Genomic DNA, 17071 nt, shown 5'->3' with positions numbered 1-17071 from the left:
TACCAGAGCATACCTTATGAAGAAGCAAAAGCATCATTGCTGAATGTACATGTATGTTATTAACCCTTTCGCCCATAAGAGGCAAAGTGAAAATGGCTTTTGCAGTTTGCTGCTCATCAGTATCTAAGGGTTGGAAATGAAGCCTTTAAAAATTGTATCTAGTAAGAAAGGTCTTAAATCAAATGTAACTTTTTAAGGGACTACAAATGCTTCACAATACGGTATCTAAGTGGTAAGGGGTTAAGAAGTTTTCATACAGATTAAATGTTTTTTTTATTATCCCCCACCATCGGCGGAGGGATATTGTTTTGGTGTTGTCCGTCTTTCCGTCTGTCTTTCCGTCCGTCCAGAGCCATATCTTGGAAGTGCTTTGGCGGATTTCATTGAAACTTGGTATGAGTATATAAATGGATAATAGGATGATGCACGCCAAATAGCATTGTACACCATCTGTTAATAACGGAGTTAAAGCCCTTGGTATCTTGAAAAAATGCTTTTTTGAGTGTCAACTATAACACTTTTGTGTCCAGAAGCATATTGGCGGGGGATATCAATTCAACGAATTTTCTTGTTTTTTTGTTTGCAATTGATTTTAATCACCGAAATCGAAATCTAATCATGCTATTTAAACAATTGGACATATAATAATATGACAAGTTAATTCAGCTACTTCTAAAATAACAGTATTTTTTGTAATAATGTGAATGAATACGTATATTGAAAGTGAAAGTAGAATGCATGTATTAAAAGTGAAAGTAGATTGTGAAAGAATACATGTATTGAAAGTGAATTAAAGTACATAATCAGAGGATAAACAAATTGTGGTCAATTATTGCCTGAATGTCAGTTTCTAAAGCCGTGTTTGATTGACAGTGGATGACTTCACTGACACTGATGAAGACGCTGTGAGCATGACGACCAGTTGCACGTCCCTTAACGACAGCCATCGACGCATCAAGTCTGTAAGTGGCGGTGTTTATTTGTTACAAAGAATACTAGCTCATTCTACTTAAATTCTCAATACACTTGCAGCATTGTTATTGTAACCCTTTCTTGCGGTGAAGCAAAGTGAAAATGGCTATTATGCAAACAGCATAAAACCAGAATAGCCTGCAAGTAACTCACAGTCTGTTTAGGTATTGTGCTGTTTGCTGCTCATTGGTATCTAAGAGACTGACATAAAGGCTTATAGAATTGAGTCTAGTAAGAAAGGTATTGAATTTAATTAGATTTTCTTAGGGACAACAAATCAGTCAAAGTGCATATCTGAGGGGTAAAGGATAACGTTGCCTAGTTAGCTCGGCTGTTTTTGGAGAAAAACCAAGGTATTGTCATAGGCATCGCATAGTCTGGTTTCTGCTGTCCGGCATCCGGCGTCTGCAGTCCGCATCGTGCTTAAACCTTAACATTGGCTCTAAAATCAAAGTGCTTCCACCTACAACTTTGGAACTTTATATGTAGCTGCACTTTGATTAGTTATACACTCCACACCCATTTTTGGGTCACTTAGTCAAAGGTCAAGGTCACTGTGACCAAAAAATAAAGTATTCTGACAAGCTTTCGTTTGTTCAAAACTGCACCCGCAGCCCAGTGTTGGCACCTGCAGGGCTTCCGCTGTCGTTCGCCAAATTCGCCGTTGGCGAAAATTTCGCAAATTCGGCGAATAAAATTCTCGGTTGGCGAAAATGCTCGGCGAAAACGTTTTTAAAATTCGGCGAATAAAATTCTCGGTTGGCGAAAATGCTCGGCGAAACGTTTTTTGCCTGTCAAGTACCATCCCAGATAGTAAACTCTTTAAACTGTCGACTGTGCGATAATACATCATCGTGTTATTAACCAGAAAATTTGATACGCAGTCTGCAGCAACACCGGTCAGAACCGGTCATCGAAACAAAGGAAACTTGCTGGTGCATTGTGTACTGGCAGTGACGTCACCATCTATGTATAGAACGCTTGCTGGTGTGAAAACAAAAGGTGTTATCGAACATTATGTCAATACCACGGGCCTGGCAAAAGCATTTAACAAAAAACTATTTCTTCACAAAAACACATGAAATCTTGTTTCAACAGGAATTTGAGAGAATTTCTGTTTAATAGTTTCATTATTATAATATTTTGGGAAAGGTAAAGTTTGATTAAGAAACCAACAATTTCGGAAATAAAAAGTATACCATTCACTCGTAGTAATATATTTCGGATATGTTAAAAATTCGGACATTTAAAGATACGGACATTTATGTGTTGGTTTGTTGTTGATAGCTTGTAAAACTATGTTTTATCATATTTCAGGCAACTAGAATGGATGGTAGCAATTATCTGGGCCTTTCTGTCAAGAAATATGCGTTAAAAACATTCATTTATTTGAGCCTAGAAATCATCCACCACTTACAGAAAATGTTTTAACAACAGAAGCTGTCAAAGCTGATGTATATCATATCCAAATGACCAAATATAACTGTTTAACAATATGAAGTGAGAGGCTTTGAAAATAAAGCATCTTTAGTCTTGATCAACTGTTATGTTTTGCAAATATTGAAATATGTGCTCAAGAATGAATATCTTAAATATAATGAAAATGTGCTTATTTTGTAAACAATGTGAACTGAACATGTGCTTATGATGTATGAATAAACTGATATTCTGTTATGTAGAATAAAAGTATGATTATTACATTGATGTATGTATATCTAGATGTATGCATATCTATAAATGTTTTTTTTATAAACTGATATTCTGTTATGTACAATATTTTAAAAGGATGATTATAGTAATAAATATATTTAAGCTTCATATTGTAGTTATTTGTGTTCTTACACCCCTAGACTTTCACGAGGCGGTCCCAAATGCTTGGCTAAAACTTTGGCTACAGTTTCTAAAATTTGGCTACAAAAAAATCTAATTGGCTAAAATGTTGGCTAAAGAAATATTTGAGCCAGGGGAAGCCCTGACCTGGTATGCGGTGCTCTTGTTTTGATTCAAATTTGTCAGTTGTCAGTAACCTGAATAAGTATGTTAGCTTAGTATTGGCAAACCAACTAATACTTTAACATTGTACATGAACTGACCATGATATGACCCAACTATTGTTAAAAAGAGCAACAAATCCTTAGCAAACAAACAAATTGAGCCAGGCTATTGGAAAACACTTTTTTTGCATTTGCATAAATTGTCTTCCTATATTAGCCTTTGCAGTCTGCACAGGCTAATCATGGACAACACTATCTGTTTTTAGCTCACCTGAGCACAATGTGCTCATGGTGAGCTTTTGTGCTCGCCTTTTGTCCGTCGTCCGTTGTCCGTTGTGCGACGTCAACATTTGCCTTGTTCACTCTCTAGAGGCCACATTTATTGTCCAATCTTCATGAAATTTGGTCAGAAGATTGGTTTCAATAATATCTTTGATGAGTTCGAAAATGGTTACGTTTGCTTGAAAAACATGGCTGCAAAGGAGCGGGGCATTTTTCCTTATATGGCTATATATGGCTATAGTAAAATCTTGTTAACATTCTAGAGGCCACATTTATTGTCCAATCTTAATGAAACTTGGTCAGAAGATTCATCCCAATAATATCTTGGACGAGTTCGAAAATGATGCTGGTTGGTTGAAAAACATGGAAGCCAGGGGGCGGGGCATTTTTCCTTATATGGCTATAGTAAAACCTTGTTAACACTCTAGAAGCCACATTTATTTTCCGATCTTCTTGAAACTTGGTCAGAAGATTTGTCCCAATAATATCTTGTTATCTCAGGTGAGCAACTTTGGGCCTTTCAGGCCCTCTTGTTAATGAGTCTTTCCATAAGGAGAAGTCCATTCTTAGGAAAAGATCCAGTCTTAGTTGAAATGTGTTTCTCCTGATTAGTCACTGCAGACATGCATTAAACCCGGAGCATTTCTCAAATCAATAAACTGTTTCTTAATTGCCAGGACCATGGCCCACTTTCTGAGGATGAACTTAACGCTCGCATCACGCGCAAGATCCAGCATGCAGCACGGAAACAGCAGAAGCAGCAGGAGCAAAAACGTCTGCGGCAGGCCAGTGTTTTTTTTCACCATTATGGGAATAGGACTGGGTTGATTTGAATTTGGAAAAATCCTGTTGTTTTTACTAAAATTGGGAAATTGGTGTTGTGGTTTTTTTGCTTACAAATACTTGAAAATGATACAAGCTTACGTAGAATAATTTACTACTGTTCAAATTATAAAGCTGTATGGTAATAATGAAATTATACTAAGATAATATAAACCTTATAATTATTAATATTTTTTTTAACCTTAAATTAAAAAATAATATACTTTCCCTATAACAGCCCTTAATGTGAACCAAAAAACATTGCAGGCCCAGGAGATCCAGCGAAAACTCCAGGAAGTGGACGTGAAACAGCGCGAGCTTGAGGAGAAGGGGGTGAACGTGGAGCGAGCTTTGAGGGGGGAGGGGCCGGAGGGTGGTCGCTCAGAGACAGAGCTCATGCAAGAGTGGTTCAACCTTGTGCATGAGAAGAACGCCCTAGTCAGGCTTGAGTCTGAGCTCATGGTCAGGTAGGGATGTTGCTTTGGGGTTCACCGTCTTTCGCTCTGAAACAAAGTGAAAATGGCTATATGCATCCGGTAAAAAACCAAAACAGCCTGCAAGTAATTTGCAGTCTGATCAGGTTTTATGCTGTTTGTTGCTCATCAGTATCTAAGGGTTGAAGGCTTAAAAAAAGTGTGAGCTCATGGTCAAGTACGACTGTTCTGGAGTTTAGGGGTTAAATAAGCATAATTGAGCTACGTTCTGGGAACACTGGGTTTAATGCATATATGTTGTGTCTCAGATAAACATGTGCCACCCCACAGACTCATCAGGGGTAACACTTTTTGCTTAATGGGATTTACCCTAAAAAGTGACTGCCTTCAAACCAAAAATTCCATTAAAGTGAAAAATATTGTCCCTGATTAGCTTTTGAACAGTGCAAAGGTTAATCTGTGACAATACTTTACGTAATATATTAAGCCCAGTTTTCCCAGAACAAGGCTTTATTATGTTTGGAGTGTGATTGCTGCCTATTCAGATCAGTCTGGCTAGCTCAGTTTGTAGACCACTGGATTACTATTTAAGGAATCCCAATTTAAATTCCTGGTCCGGCCACATAAATTATTTGGGGATCATTCATGAAATTAGTTAAGTTCCATTCTCTCTGGCAGTCTGAACAGGCTAATCAGGGACAACACTTTCCTCTTTTATGAGATATTTTGTTTAAAGAATATAATTATCTTCTTAACAAAAATCGAGTTAGAGTAAAGTGTCTTGCCTAATTAGCCTGTATGGACTGCACAGGCTAATCTGGTACTACACTTCTCACATGCATTTAACCCTCTTCACAGAGCTAGGCTTATATATGTTTTGCCATAGAGTGTAGATTAATAGTCTGACAATTTTCTGTTTTCACAATAAACAATTAAATATTGTCAAAAAAGCAATTTAAAAGTGATCTCTTAAATATATTCTAGTGTTTGTAAATGAGGTGGCATCACTTGCACGTTTTAATTTCAGTGTGGCTCTTAGAATTACTGCATGTGCGTTAAGTGTTGTCCCAGATTTGCATACAGGCTAATCAGGGGCAACACTTTTCGCATAAACTGTATTTTCATTTAGAAGAGAATTCCTTCAAACAACAAAAACCATAAAGCGGAGTGTTGTCCCTGATTAGCCTAGCAGACTGCACAGGCTGATCTGTGATGACACTTCACACACATGCATACCTTATCTGGGTCTATCTGCTCCATGAGCCTCTCCAGGGCTGGCATTAAGTCCTTTGCATGCTGGGAAATTTGTCGTCTGCTAAAATGTCGTCTGCTGAATTTCTAAAATTAGCATTTTCTTCAATTTTTTTCAAAAAATACTATCAGAATAGTAAACAGTTTGGATCCTGATGAGACGCCACATTCTGTTGCAAAGGCCTTCAAAATTTGGTTCCAGCACTGAAAGAGTTACGCCCTGTTTTCTCAGTGCCTGGCTCATGTATACTTTGATTGTTTCAGTGCTCGAGAGCTTGAGCTTGAGGACAGGCAAGGTCGTCTGCAGCAGCAGCTACGGGAAAGCCTCTCGCTTGACGGTAGGTCATCCATCAACATCCTGATAACTGATTGGGTTGTTTAGCTGCTTGCATCATTTGATAGCCAATCAAAGAAATATGACCCGTGTCTTGGGAAAATGGGTCTTATGCCATATGCATCAGTGCAGTCTGGTCAGGAGCTACCATTTCCGCTAATGTGACCACGAATTCTTGTCTGACTTATAAGCGGACTGTATAGTCTGGAGTAAATCTTGCCACAAATGGCATAATACCCATTTTTCATGACTTATATATTGATTTTTGATAACTTTCTGTGTATCTGTTTTGCATGTTTTTTCTCTGTACTAGTATGTAGAATATACCTGCATTGTATAGTCTGTTTAGAAAGATATTTAACAATTGGCCTTTACAAATATATCCCTTTCAATATTTAGGAAATTAATACCCTTCTTTTCTCTACTGCATTAAATAGCTCACTGATAGCAACAGAAGCCAATGTTGTGACATGTTTATAGTGTGTCATGTTTGAGGAAGACAGTTTGTGCTGCGTTGCAGTATTAAATGCTCACCATTTACAACCAAACTGAACTTTAAGATGATTACATAGATGAAAATATGTCAAACAATCACAAAATGACAATGTTTATAAAATTGTATTATTTCTGAATTGGATAAATATATACCAAGTAGTTTGCATGCATTAGTTTAAGAAGGTATTTCAGTAGATCTGTTCTGTGTGACTAGGTGTAGATTTGACCGAACTAGAGAACGATGATGTATTCGAGGAGCCTGATAACGTGAATCTTGCCAAAATATGGAGCGCTATCTCTAGACATGGTATAAGACCATCCTTCCCCTTTTATCTCCATAGATCTCTGCTCTGTATTAGCAGTGGGACCTAATCATTCAAATAATACAGCAGTGTTTCTGTCTGAAGTTTTAATATGCTTTTGAACGTCATTATTAATACTGGTTTATATTTTGGTTTAACATTTACTTATATCTATTTTTGTGTAGTTTAAAAATACATACTTTCGAAAGTTTTAATTATATTAATTCTCACTACCTCTTTCATTGACATACTGACATTAATAATATTTTTGTTAACTTAAATTTTTCACATATTGGCTATAATTTCAAATTTATGTTTAGTTTTTTACTGTTCCTCTTTAAGTTAACATTAATAAACAAAATGTATGCTCCCTTGTTTTGCTGTTAAATGCGTACCAAGCCAATATTTCACTATTTGCCAATTGTTAATTTGAAGAATTGTTCTTGATTGGGATCTTATGTCACAACTTTTCTGATATTGCACGCTTGTTCATTAATAGTGGCCGTTATATAACAGTAGGCGCAGTTATTCATTTAATTTATTGATTAATTTACGAGCTGGAAACAAATGAGCATATGTAAGTAAAAGACAAAATTGTCATAGTTTCTAATAATTTTTTATGCCCCCCCCACCCCGGATTGAATGATCGGGAGTATATTGTTTTTGGCCTGTCTGTCTGTCATTCTGTGGAAAACTTTAACCTTGGTAAACTTTTGCAATAACTTTTGCAATATTGAAGATAGCAACTTGATATTTGGCATGCATGTGTATCTCATGGAGCTGCACATTTTGAGTGGTAAAAGGTCAAGGTCATTCTTTAAGGTCAAATATATGGCTTCAAAGCGGCGCAATGGGGGGCATTGTGTTTTTGATAAACACATATCTTGTTTCATTCAATCACAATACAAATTACACAATTAAATAAACAAAATAAATTGACATTAGATGAATAAATGGTTAAGTGGTGAGTTGTTTAATGTTTTTGCAACTTCTACATAAATATTATTTACAATAAAAGTAAAAAAAACAATGGTTATTTCAAAGGATATTTACACACTAATAGTAAAGAAACCAATGGTTATTTCAAGGTATGTGCCAGTCCAACCAACTTTGAAATAAAGTTTAAGATGTATGTAAATTAGTCCTCCACTGTGGTCATTGCAGTTTATTTGCTTTGCTAATTTGAACGCAGTATTATGTGAAGTTTGTATAAGACATACATTTTGGAATAAACTGAAGTTTTTTTGCTTGTTGTACCTCTTTTGACAAACTTAAGGTAAAATAGATAATGAAGTATGTATTTCATCCATTAAATGGATTTTGCTATAGAACTGAATGTTTAAGAGGATTCATTTAATCCTACAAAAAAATGTAACAGCGTCCATGGGTGCATAAACACAGTTTAAATGAAAAAAAATAGCTGTAAATGAAAAAAGTCATAGAAAAGTGCTTATTATACAAAAAGTGTAGACAGAATATTACATAAAAATACATGCAGAAAATATAGTAAACAGTTTTGTCAGTAAAAATCTCCAAAATGTTATAAATTCCAAGTTTGATGTCTTATTTCAAATTCACATAATACATGTAGAGTGTTTTCAGAGACTCTGGGTTTTTGTCGATGCTAGATGCCATCAATAGAGCTACCACAGGCTGTCTCTTAGTAGGACTTCCTGTATCTACACACAATAATTATTGAATACATAATCAAAGTTGTAATCTGAAAGATTAAAAGACTAAAATAGTATCCTGTGTTTCTATGTTGTTGAGGTTGGAGCCAATTTGAGAGTTGTTTGCAAACATAAACTTGGCTTTTTTAGAACATACATGGATATGTTTTGTTGTTTGTTTGTATTAGAATAACATAGATGCAAAATATGTTGTTATTTGTCTGTGCACATTATAATTAATACCTTGTTAGTACTTTGCCTGTTAAAATGTAGGTTTTCTTTATCAAGACATTTTGGGACCAGTTTCTGCTATGGCTTATATACTTTTGCTTTGTGATTGTTATTTTTGTTTGCTTTGTTAGGACATTGACATTTGGTGCCAGGATTGAATTATGTTCGGGATGATATTTTTTAACTTATTATAAGCATTAAGATTGAACATGTACAATGGTATTTGATTATATATTCGTATAATTTACCGTCAAATCTGTGTAAGCAGTCAGTCAAGGAAAGCGGTCAAAGTGGCTGCTGTAGGCAGGTGGCTGCCTAAGTCAGGTGGCCACTTTTTAGATGGTTGGACCGCTGATTGTAATATTTTCATTCAAAGAAACACACAGCAAAAGATTAGTCCACCTTCTTCGTGCACAAACATCATTTTCATTCAAACAACCCAAAGTCTACCAAAACTTTTCTTTAGTATGTAAAATGTTTTATAACATACTGCATGGTAAATGTTTCAAACCACAATCATTCGCACTTTTTCCAGACCTAAACAATTTCACTTACTTGACTCAGCCCTTTAACATGAGGTACTTTCTCAAGCTGTTTGTTAATCTGTACTAAATTTAATCAGACTGCATGTAAAATTGATGTAAAGGCTAAAAAGCTCACTTAAAGGATACTCTGAAAATGTTCTAATTTAATTAAGTAATAACTACCTTCACATTGTTAAGTACAAATTAGCGATAATTTAATTTGTGATATTACTTAAAATGTGTTATATATTCTGATAAAATTTATTTTCTAGATTTCCCCGAATACATCCCAATAAAACAAGCCTCCTCAACAACCTTTTATTTGTTTTTTCACTGTGGCCAGAATTTATTTTATCTCAAGGGTGTTCATGCAATCAGAGTCTTAAACCTCACAATAGATGCTATAACTTAACAGACGTGAGGCAACAACACATATTGATTTGATTGTTTACTTTTCACACTTCTAAATGACTGCCTGATAACTGCTAAACACAGGAGATAGTGGCTTAGTGTTTGAAATATACTAGCTGCTGACCGCTTATGGCAGATCACTTGACTCTGATGACTGCTAAGTCAGGTTGGACTGTTATAGCATTTTGATTAGACCCATCAATTTTGACAACAGTGTCTATCTTCATTACAATTTTAAGCAAAAATTTGAATGAATATGAAATTTATAATACCGGGTATTGCAAAGAATTCATCAAGTCAAATACATCTGAATGAATGCGATCATAATCATTGTACATGTTTAACAATTTTCAGTTATTTTTTCTCGGTGTTGTGAACTAATACTTTGCATGCAAATAACCCAGTTTGTTGTTTACAGACTCACTAAAATCGCCGGGGCAGCGCGATAAAGAACAGAAGATCTATCAGGAGCTTATTGATGTAGTAGAGGAACGGGACAGGCTTGTAGCCATGTTAGAGGATGAACGACTCAGGTAACACCCGGAAAATAATGCCCATGAGAATGGATAAAGAGGAGGTCTTTCTTTATGACCACCAACAATGTGTGATTCAGTCACCCTCAACCTATCTAGCATAAAAAGTTGCGTGTCTAGATTTTTGGTCGTTTTTTTGTTTTGATAACTTTTTTATCAGGTTTTCAACAAAGCTGAAAATCCTGATTATTAGATTGGGAAATAGCTGGAGGGCAGGCTAACAGTTTGTGTCAAACTGATGGTTTCCAGACAGTAACTTTAGTTTACATTGACCAATATTGTTGAAATGTTGGATATATCAAGATTTGGATTTTTGGCTATTTGGGTCAAGGTCACTGTAATAAAAATAGAAAACAGCAAATAGGTGGTGTCTGGTCAATTACTTTACTTTGGACTCACCAATCTTGGTAAAACTTGTATAATATAAAATATAGCAAGCCTACATCGAGACATGGCACAAGACTTTGATTGAGGCATATTGGGTAAAAGTGAAATTCACTGTCACTTAAATTTGAAAAATGCTTTATGCTCGATGACTCAAGTTTTTGATAGAAAAATATTGCACTTGCCTTAATTTGGATTGCATTTGGGGCCAGTCAGGTTAAAGTGATATTATGGGCATTTTTCACTGTTGAATTGAGCTAAAAAGAATTTACAGGCCAAAAGAGTTAGTTAAAACGTGGTTACTGACCAATTATCTACAACTCATCTTGCTGCCAGTTGTTTATAAAAAATATATGTTATATTCGATATTTTACATTACTCACCCAGTCCTCTAAGCTGAAATGATCCTTAAAACAAAATTGTGTCTTTGTGTCATATGAACGAATCTGCATGAAAACTACATTTAGACTCGCATCGTACATTGAGTCATTTCTGTCGTAAGTTGTCAAAACAAAAGTACGGTTGATATTTAAAGTGCATTATTTTTCTATTTCCGGGATATTGTTTTAGTATGTTTATGCTGCATCAACAAATATAAGTGTAGATTTAAATGAAGTGAAAACACCAAAAATAAACAAGGGTTGCGATAGACACATATAAACATAGCATATACTGTTCGATGCCCATAATATCACTTTAAGGTCAAGGTTTCTTCGAAAAATGGCTTCTAGTGAATAACTTAAGTTTGCATGGACTTAGTGCACTGAACATATGATTGTGGGATGGTAAAATGAAGACCTAACAAGGGACTACACATATGGCCAGTAGCTTGAAGGTCAAGGTCACTGTTACTCTAAATATTAAAACGGTTTCTGCTCAATATCTTGAGTTGACATTGCTTGCGAAAGCACAACTATTTAAGTTAAATTTTATAGCTTCAACATTAAAAACATTGGTTTTGTGGGATTGTCATATTTCTTGCTTCTTCATTGAAATGTGTAAAATAAAAATATTTTTTTTTATAAAACCCTCAATTAAATTTCTTTCATCTTGAAAGCAGTGCCCAAGACACAGTTCATTTTGGCAACCTTTGGAGAAAAAAGTTGTTGTAGTTAAATTTAATAGTATATCATTTTGTCTCATTATTGGTTTACTTTTAATGTTTTTTGCTAAGAACACCGCCCCCACCCCCACACCCTCCAAAAAAGAAAAAAGTTATGAGATTTTGATAACTTGTGCATGTAAACATTTTGGAAAATGGTTAACTGAAGAAATCTGGTTTGCATGGTGCTGCATGAGGCATTTCTCTTCGATTGTTAGTTCTTAAAACCTTTCTGTTGCATTATCTTTCCAACGGAATGCATAAAGTTGACACTTCCTTTGTTCATTATGATTGATTATTCATTATATGACTCAATGTTCTTCTTGGATACATGTGTATTGTGAATGAAAGTTACTTCTGTGTTTTTGAAAGTGACACAAATATTATATAAATTGTTTTAAAGCATAAACTTTAGCAAAATAAAGCTCTTTCTTAATTGTAGATTTGAGGACAAAATTTACGCGGGTGTAACACAAACTTGTGTCAATTCCTAAGTTTGATAATGCATTTGCACTGTACATTGGAGATGTAAAAATATTTTGATTTCTTCAAACCCCCTGGTATGTAGTGAAGCGGATATACAGGAAGCGCCATGGACGTGTGTTTGTGTGTCCATCTGTCTGTATGTAGACTTACATTTGTCAGGAGGCATTCTAGTGATGTTAAGTTGTGTGTGTGTGCGATTCTTATCATACTACGCTAAACATCACATAAATTATGCCGTTCATTGCCCTAGACATTCTGTAAAAGCATGCATTTTGTTAATTAATTTTTCGCTCACCTGAGCAGTGCTTGTGTGATCGCTTTTTTTCCGTCGTCCGTTGTGCGGCTTCAACATTTGCCTTGTTAACTCTCTAGAGGCCACATTTATTGTCCAATCTTCATGAAATTTAGTCAGAAGATTGGTCTCAATGATATCTTGGATGAGTTCGAAAATGGTTATGTTTGCTTGAAAAACATGGCTGCCAAGGGGCGGGGCATTTTTCCTTATATGGCTATAGTAAATTCTTGTTAACACTCTAGAGGCCACATTTATTGTCTGATCTTCATAAAACTTGGTCAGAAGATTCATTCCAATAATATCTTGGACGAGTTCTAAAATGATGCCGGTTGGTTGAAAAACATGGATGCCAGTGGGTGAGGCATTTTTCCTTATATGGCTATAGTAAAACCTTGTTAACACTCTAGAGGCCGCATTTATTTTTCGATCTTCGTGAAACTTGGTCAGAAGATTTGTCCCAATGATATCTTGGATGAGTTCGAAAATAATTATGTTTGCTTGAAAAAATGGCTTGCAAGGGGTGGGGCATTTTTCCTTATATGGCTATAGTAAAATCTTGTTAACACTCTAGAGGCCACATTTACTGTCCGATCTTCATGAAACTTGGTCAGAAGATTCATTCCGATTATATCTTGAATGAGTTTTAAAATGATGCCGGTTGGTTGAAAAACATGGCTGTCAGGGGGCGGGGCATTTTTCCTTATATGGCTATAGTAAAACCTTGTTAACACTCTAGATGCCACATTTATTTTTCGATCTTCGTGAAACTTGGTCAGAAGATTTGTCCCAATAATATCTTGTTATCTCAGGTGAGCGACTTTGGGCCTTTCAGGCCCTCTTGTAAAATTTTTGTCTGAAGCATATCTCTTAAGCTAAACTAGGTGTCAACTAAAACATTAATAGCTTGGTAAATCTGGGGGAGAGGGTGGCACAATAGTTGTTACTTTGGCTGCCATGTCTGTCCTTTGTTATTTGTTAGCAATTAGTTCGGAGAATATCTTGAAAATTAACACAGGTATAAACTTGAAACTGAATTGGTAGATATATCTATTTGAGGGGATATGCACAACAGTCAACACTCTTTTCTCCTTTATTTTTAGAGTTATTACCATTTATTCATTTGTGTTCATACATTTTGTCCAGAGCAAATCTGTGAAATTAAGAGGTATGGAGATGAAACTTCATAGGTAGGAAGCTAGAATTGTTTTGGAACCAGGTCTAAAAACTGTACCATCAATGACCTCCGATAAAGTGCCATGCAGTGGATATTTCAGGCAAGACATGGGCAGTTTTAGCTACATTTAGGCATTCAACAAAATAACAAACACAAATACCATGTTGTTTTTAGATAATCTGAATTAATGGTGAAAAATTTGAAAAGTCTCAATGACATTTTGCTTGATTTTATTATGCTATATACATCCAATTATAACCTTTTGTGACTTTTAATGTTTCCATGCTGCTACGGTTATATCAGTTAAATGTTTCCATAGTTACATGTACAAGGCTTAAATCAAATAAGCCTTGTTCTTGGAAAACTGGACTTAACCCTTTGCATGCTGGGAAATTTGTTGTCTGCTAAAATGTCATCTGCTGAATTTCTAAAATTAGCATTTTCTTCGATTTTTTTCAAAGAATACTATCAGAATAGCAAACAGTTTGGATCCTGATGAGACACCACGATCTGTGGCGTCTCATCTGGATCCAAACTGTTTGCAAAGGCCTTCAAAATTCGGTTCCAGCACTGAAAGGGTTAATGCATGTGCGTTAAGTATCGTCACAGATTAGGATACTGTGCAATCTGCATAGGTTTATCAAGGGCGACACTTTCCACCATCACTGGATATTCGTTTAGAAGAGACCTTCTTTAACAGAAAGTGCTATCCCTGATAAGCCCGTGCAGACTGGGATGACGCTGCACATATGCATTAAGCCCAGTTTTCACAGAAGACGGCGCAAATCAATGTGTTTATGTTGCTATGTTTACAGAGAGCAGGAAGAAGATAAAGACCTAGAGAGTGTTATGAAGGCCAAGGGGTTTGCCCTGTCACCGCGGTCAGGATCGAAAATACTCAGAAAAAATCGGGCATCCAAAATGCAGACGTGATATGAACTACCATGATACGAAATACCTTTGTGTTGTCCACTTGCCAAAAATATTGCTGGATTATCTGGGGAAATGTGGCGGGGGTAGGGGTTGCTTGTAGGGGCCATAAGGGGTAAACAAGTTAGGCAAAGCTGAGCTGATGAGTTATCATCTGTTGGCATTGATTGTTATATTTTCTGATTGCTTATTGTGTCTCCCAATGTTGGAATTTGCCTGGGCAAGTTAATTGCTAAGGTTAAATGTCATGGAATAAATGTGTGTGATTTGTGTCTTTGATGGCATTTGAAGTTTTTGTACTTATATATAACTTGTGCTCTCCATGTTGTGAGTTGCTGTTAGAAGTATGATAAGCACATGGTTGTGTATTTCATAACTTGCTATTGAGATTATTCTGTGCTGTTTCAACTCAGTGCAGCTGTCTATTATGTTTTTCACTGAATAAGGATTCTGATCTGCTTTTGTCAAAAACAACATTTCATTCTCATATTTATCTGCTTTAGAGTAAGGTTTGTTCAGAATAACCAAATAAAAATAACTCCTGTGTCATTTTCGTTGAAGCAAGGTTCAGTTCCGTTCAATGAGAATGTGTTTCAGTTTCAATACCAATTGAAATTGAATTGCATAGAATTGACATAATAATCATGTATTTTAATGTTTGATAAAACTGAACGTTTTAATGTCATCAGTTAAATGTCCACATTATATTGTATCTTTGTAGCTGCACATTGTACACTGTGTTAAGATGTTTACATGTCTTTCTGTTGCGTCCTAGTATATGGAGGTTGGAATAGTAAATACTAATATTCTTACTTATTATCTCTAAATGAATGCTAGATTTATGTACTTTGGTGCGTTTAAAGCAGACGCATCAAACCAAAACTTTTCAACAAACTGATGAGCATCATAGATGAGTGCAGATAGTATGAATCATTGTGTGAGAGCTTGTGTTGAGAACCTGCTAAGTTCATGCATTGGCAGTTTAATGCATGTGCATAAAGTGTTGTCCCAAATTTAGCCTGTGCAGTAATCGAGGACTACACTTTTGACTTTTATTATGTTTTTTCTCAAAGAAAGTCACTTCTTAGTGAAAAATCCCGTATTTGCGGAAATTGTTGTCCCTGATAAGCCTGCGCAGGACATCTGGGACAACACTATGCACATTCATTTAGCCTGCGCAGGACATCTGACACAACACTCTATGCACATTCATTTAGCCCTGTTTTTACAGAGTGTGATTAACGTTTTGTTGGTACAAAGTAGAAGTCTGAGCTAATCTCATGCAATTCAGTTAGGTTGGCGAATGGGTTTTCAGTTTACAATACATGTATTTGTGAGCCTACCTTTCATGGTTGTTGAGTTGTTTATAAGGTTTAAGTAATGTTTAAGAAAAACAATGCCAAATTTACAGTTTTCAGATTACCAGTATATTATTTGACAATGATTGGAATAGTTTAAGTTTTAGTACTTGTGTATCTAAAATATGTGAACTATGTATATTTGTGTTATATATTTATTATTGCTATACATTACTGTATGGAGTCTTTAAAATGAACTGGTTGTACCATAAATTAGTGTAAATGTATTTATAATTGTGTGTGTTATTGCCATATAAATATGAAATATTATAAAAAACTGGTATATAAATATGATGTAAATATAATATTATTATAAAATGTACATGGAAAAGATAAACTATTCAGCTATGTTTATTTAAAACCTTGTTTTCTTATGGGGTTGTGACATTGCTTCAATAAATGTGAAATCATAGTATATGATGTTATTGTTAAAAGCGAACTCCCAGCCAAATATAATAAACAAGAGCTGTGTCACATTGCTAGTGTATTGGGCAGTTATATTGCTCATCAAATGACTCAGGTTCTAGGAAAACTTGGCTTCATGCATGTCCGTAAAGTGTAGTCCCATATTAGCCGGTTCAGTCTGGATTTTCATTAACTCTTTGCATGCTGGGAAATTTGTCGTCAGCTAAAATGCTGTCTGCTAAATTTCTAAAATTAGCATTTTCTTTGATTTTTTTCAAATAATACTATCAGAATAGCAAACAGTTTAGATCCTGATGAGACGCCACATTCTGTGGCGTCTCATCTGGATCCAAACTGTTTGCAAAGGCCTTCAAAATTCGGTTCCAGCGCTTAAAGGGTTAAGATACATTAAAATAAAAAAAACATAAAAACGTTAATTGTCGTCTCTGATTAGCCTGTAAGGACTGCACTGGCTAATCTGGGATTATTCTATGTACAATAATTAAGCAATGTTTTCCCAGAAAGAAGCTCATCATAGTTTATTTGGAACTGGACCAAAGTAGTTCCTCAAAGTAAGTGAATGTTTTGAAACAAATTTGCTATGAAATGAAAGCTAGTTTGGATTTTGCTATATACCTGTTTAACTGAAATTTATGTATCAATCACACAATTAGTTTAATAC

At 35.4% G+C, this 17071-nt stretch overlaps 1 protein-coding gene across 11 annotated transcripts in view; it reads left to right on the top strand.

Annotated features, from left to right (window-relative positions):
• The window catches only part of LOC127851817 (protein-methionine sulfoxide oxidase mical3b-like), a 96055-nt gene extending 79659 nt beyond the window's left edge, over positions 1-16396 (top strand). For 9 of the 11 annotated variants that reach the window (XM_052385720.1, XM_052385718.1, XM_052385719.1 and 6 more), the window contains 7 exons: positions 874-962; positions 3926-4033; positions 4338-4537; positions 6020-6093; positions 6799-6891; positions 10141-10255; positions 14512-16396. In XM_052385720.1, coding sequence (XP_052241680.1) covers positions 874-962; positions 3926-4033; positions 4338-4537; positions 6020-6093; positions 6799-6891; positions 10141-10255; positions 14512-14629 — 797 coding nt within the window. In that variant the 3' untranslated portion in view covers positions 14630-16396. The remainder of the gene's footprint in view (positions 1-873; positions 963-3925; positions 4034-4337; positions 4538-6019; positions 6094-6798; positions 6892-10140; positions 10256-14511) is intronic. The other 2 variants (XM_052385717.1, XM_052385723.1) reach the window with 2 other exon arrangements.
• The last annotated feature ends 675 nt before the right edge of the window (positions 16397-17071 follow it).

Source organism: Dreissena polymorpha, chromosome 11 (genome assembly GCF_020536995.1).
Source record: "Dreissena polymorpha isolate Duluth1 chromosome 11, UMN_Dpol_1.0, whole genome shotgun sequence".
Classification (NCBI taxonomy): Eukaryota; Metazoa; Mollusca; class Bivalvia; order Myida; family Dreissenidae; genus Dreissena; species Dreissena polymorpha.
This window is presented reverse-complemented; position numbering and strand designations above follow the sequence as displayed.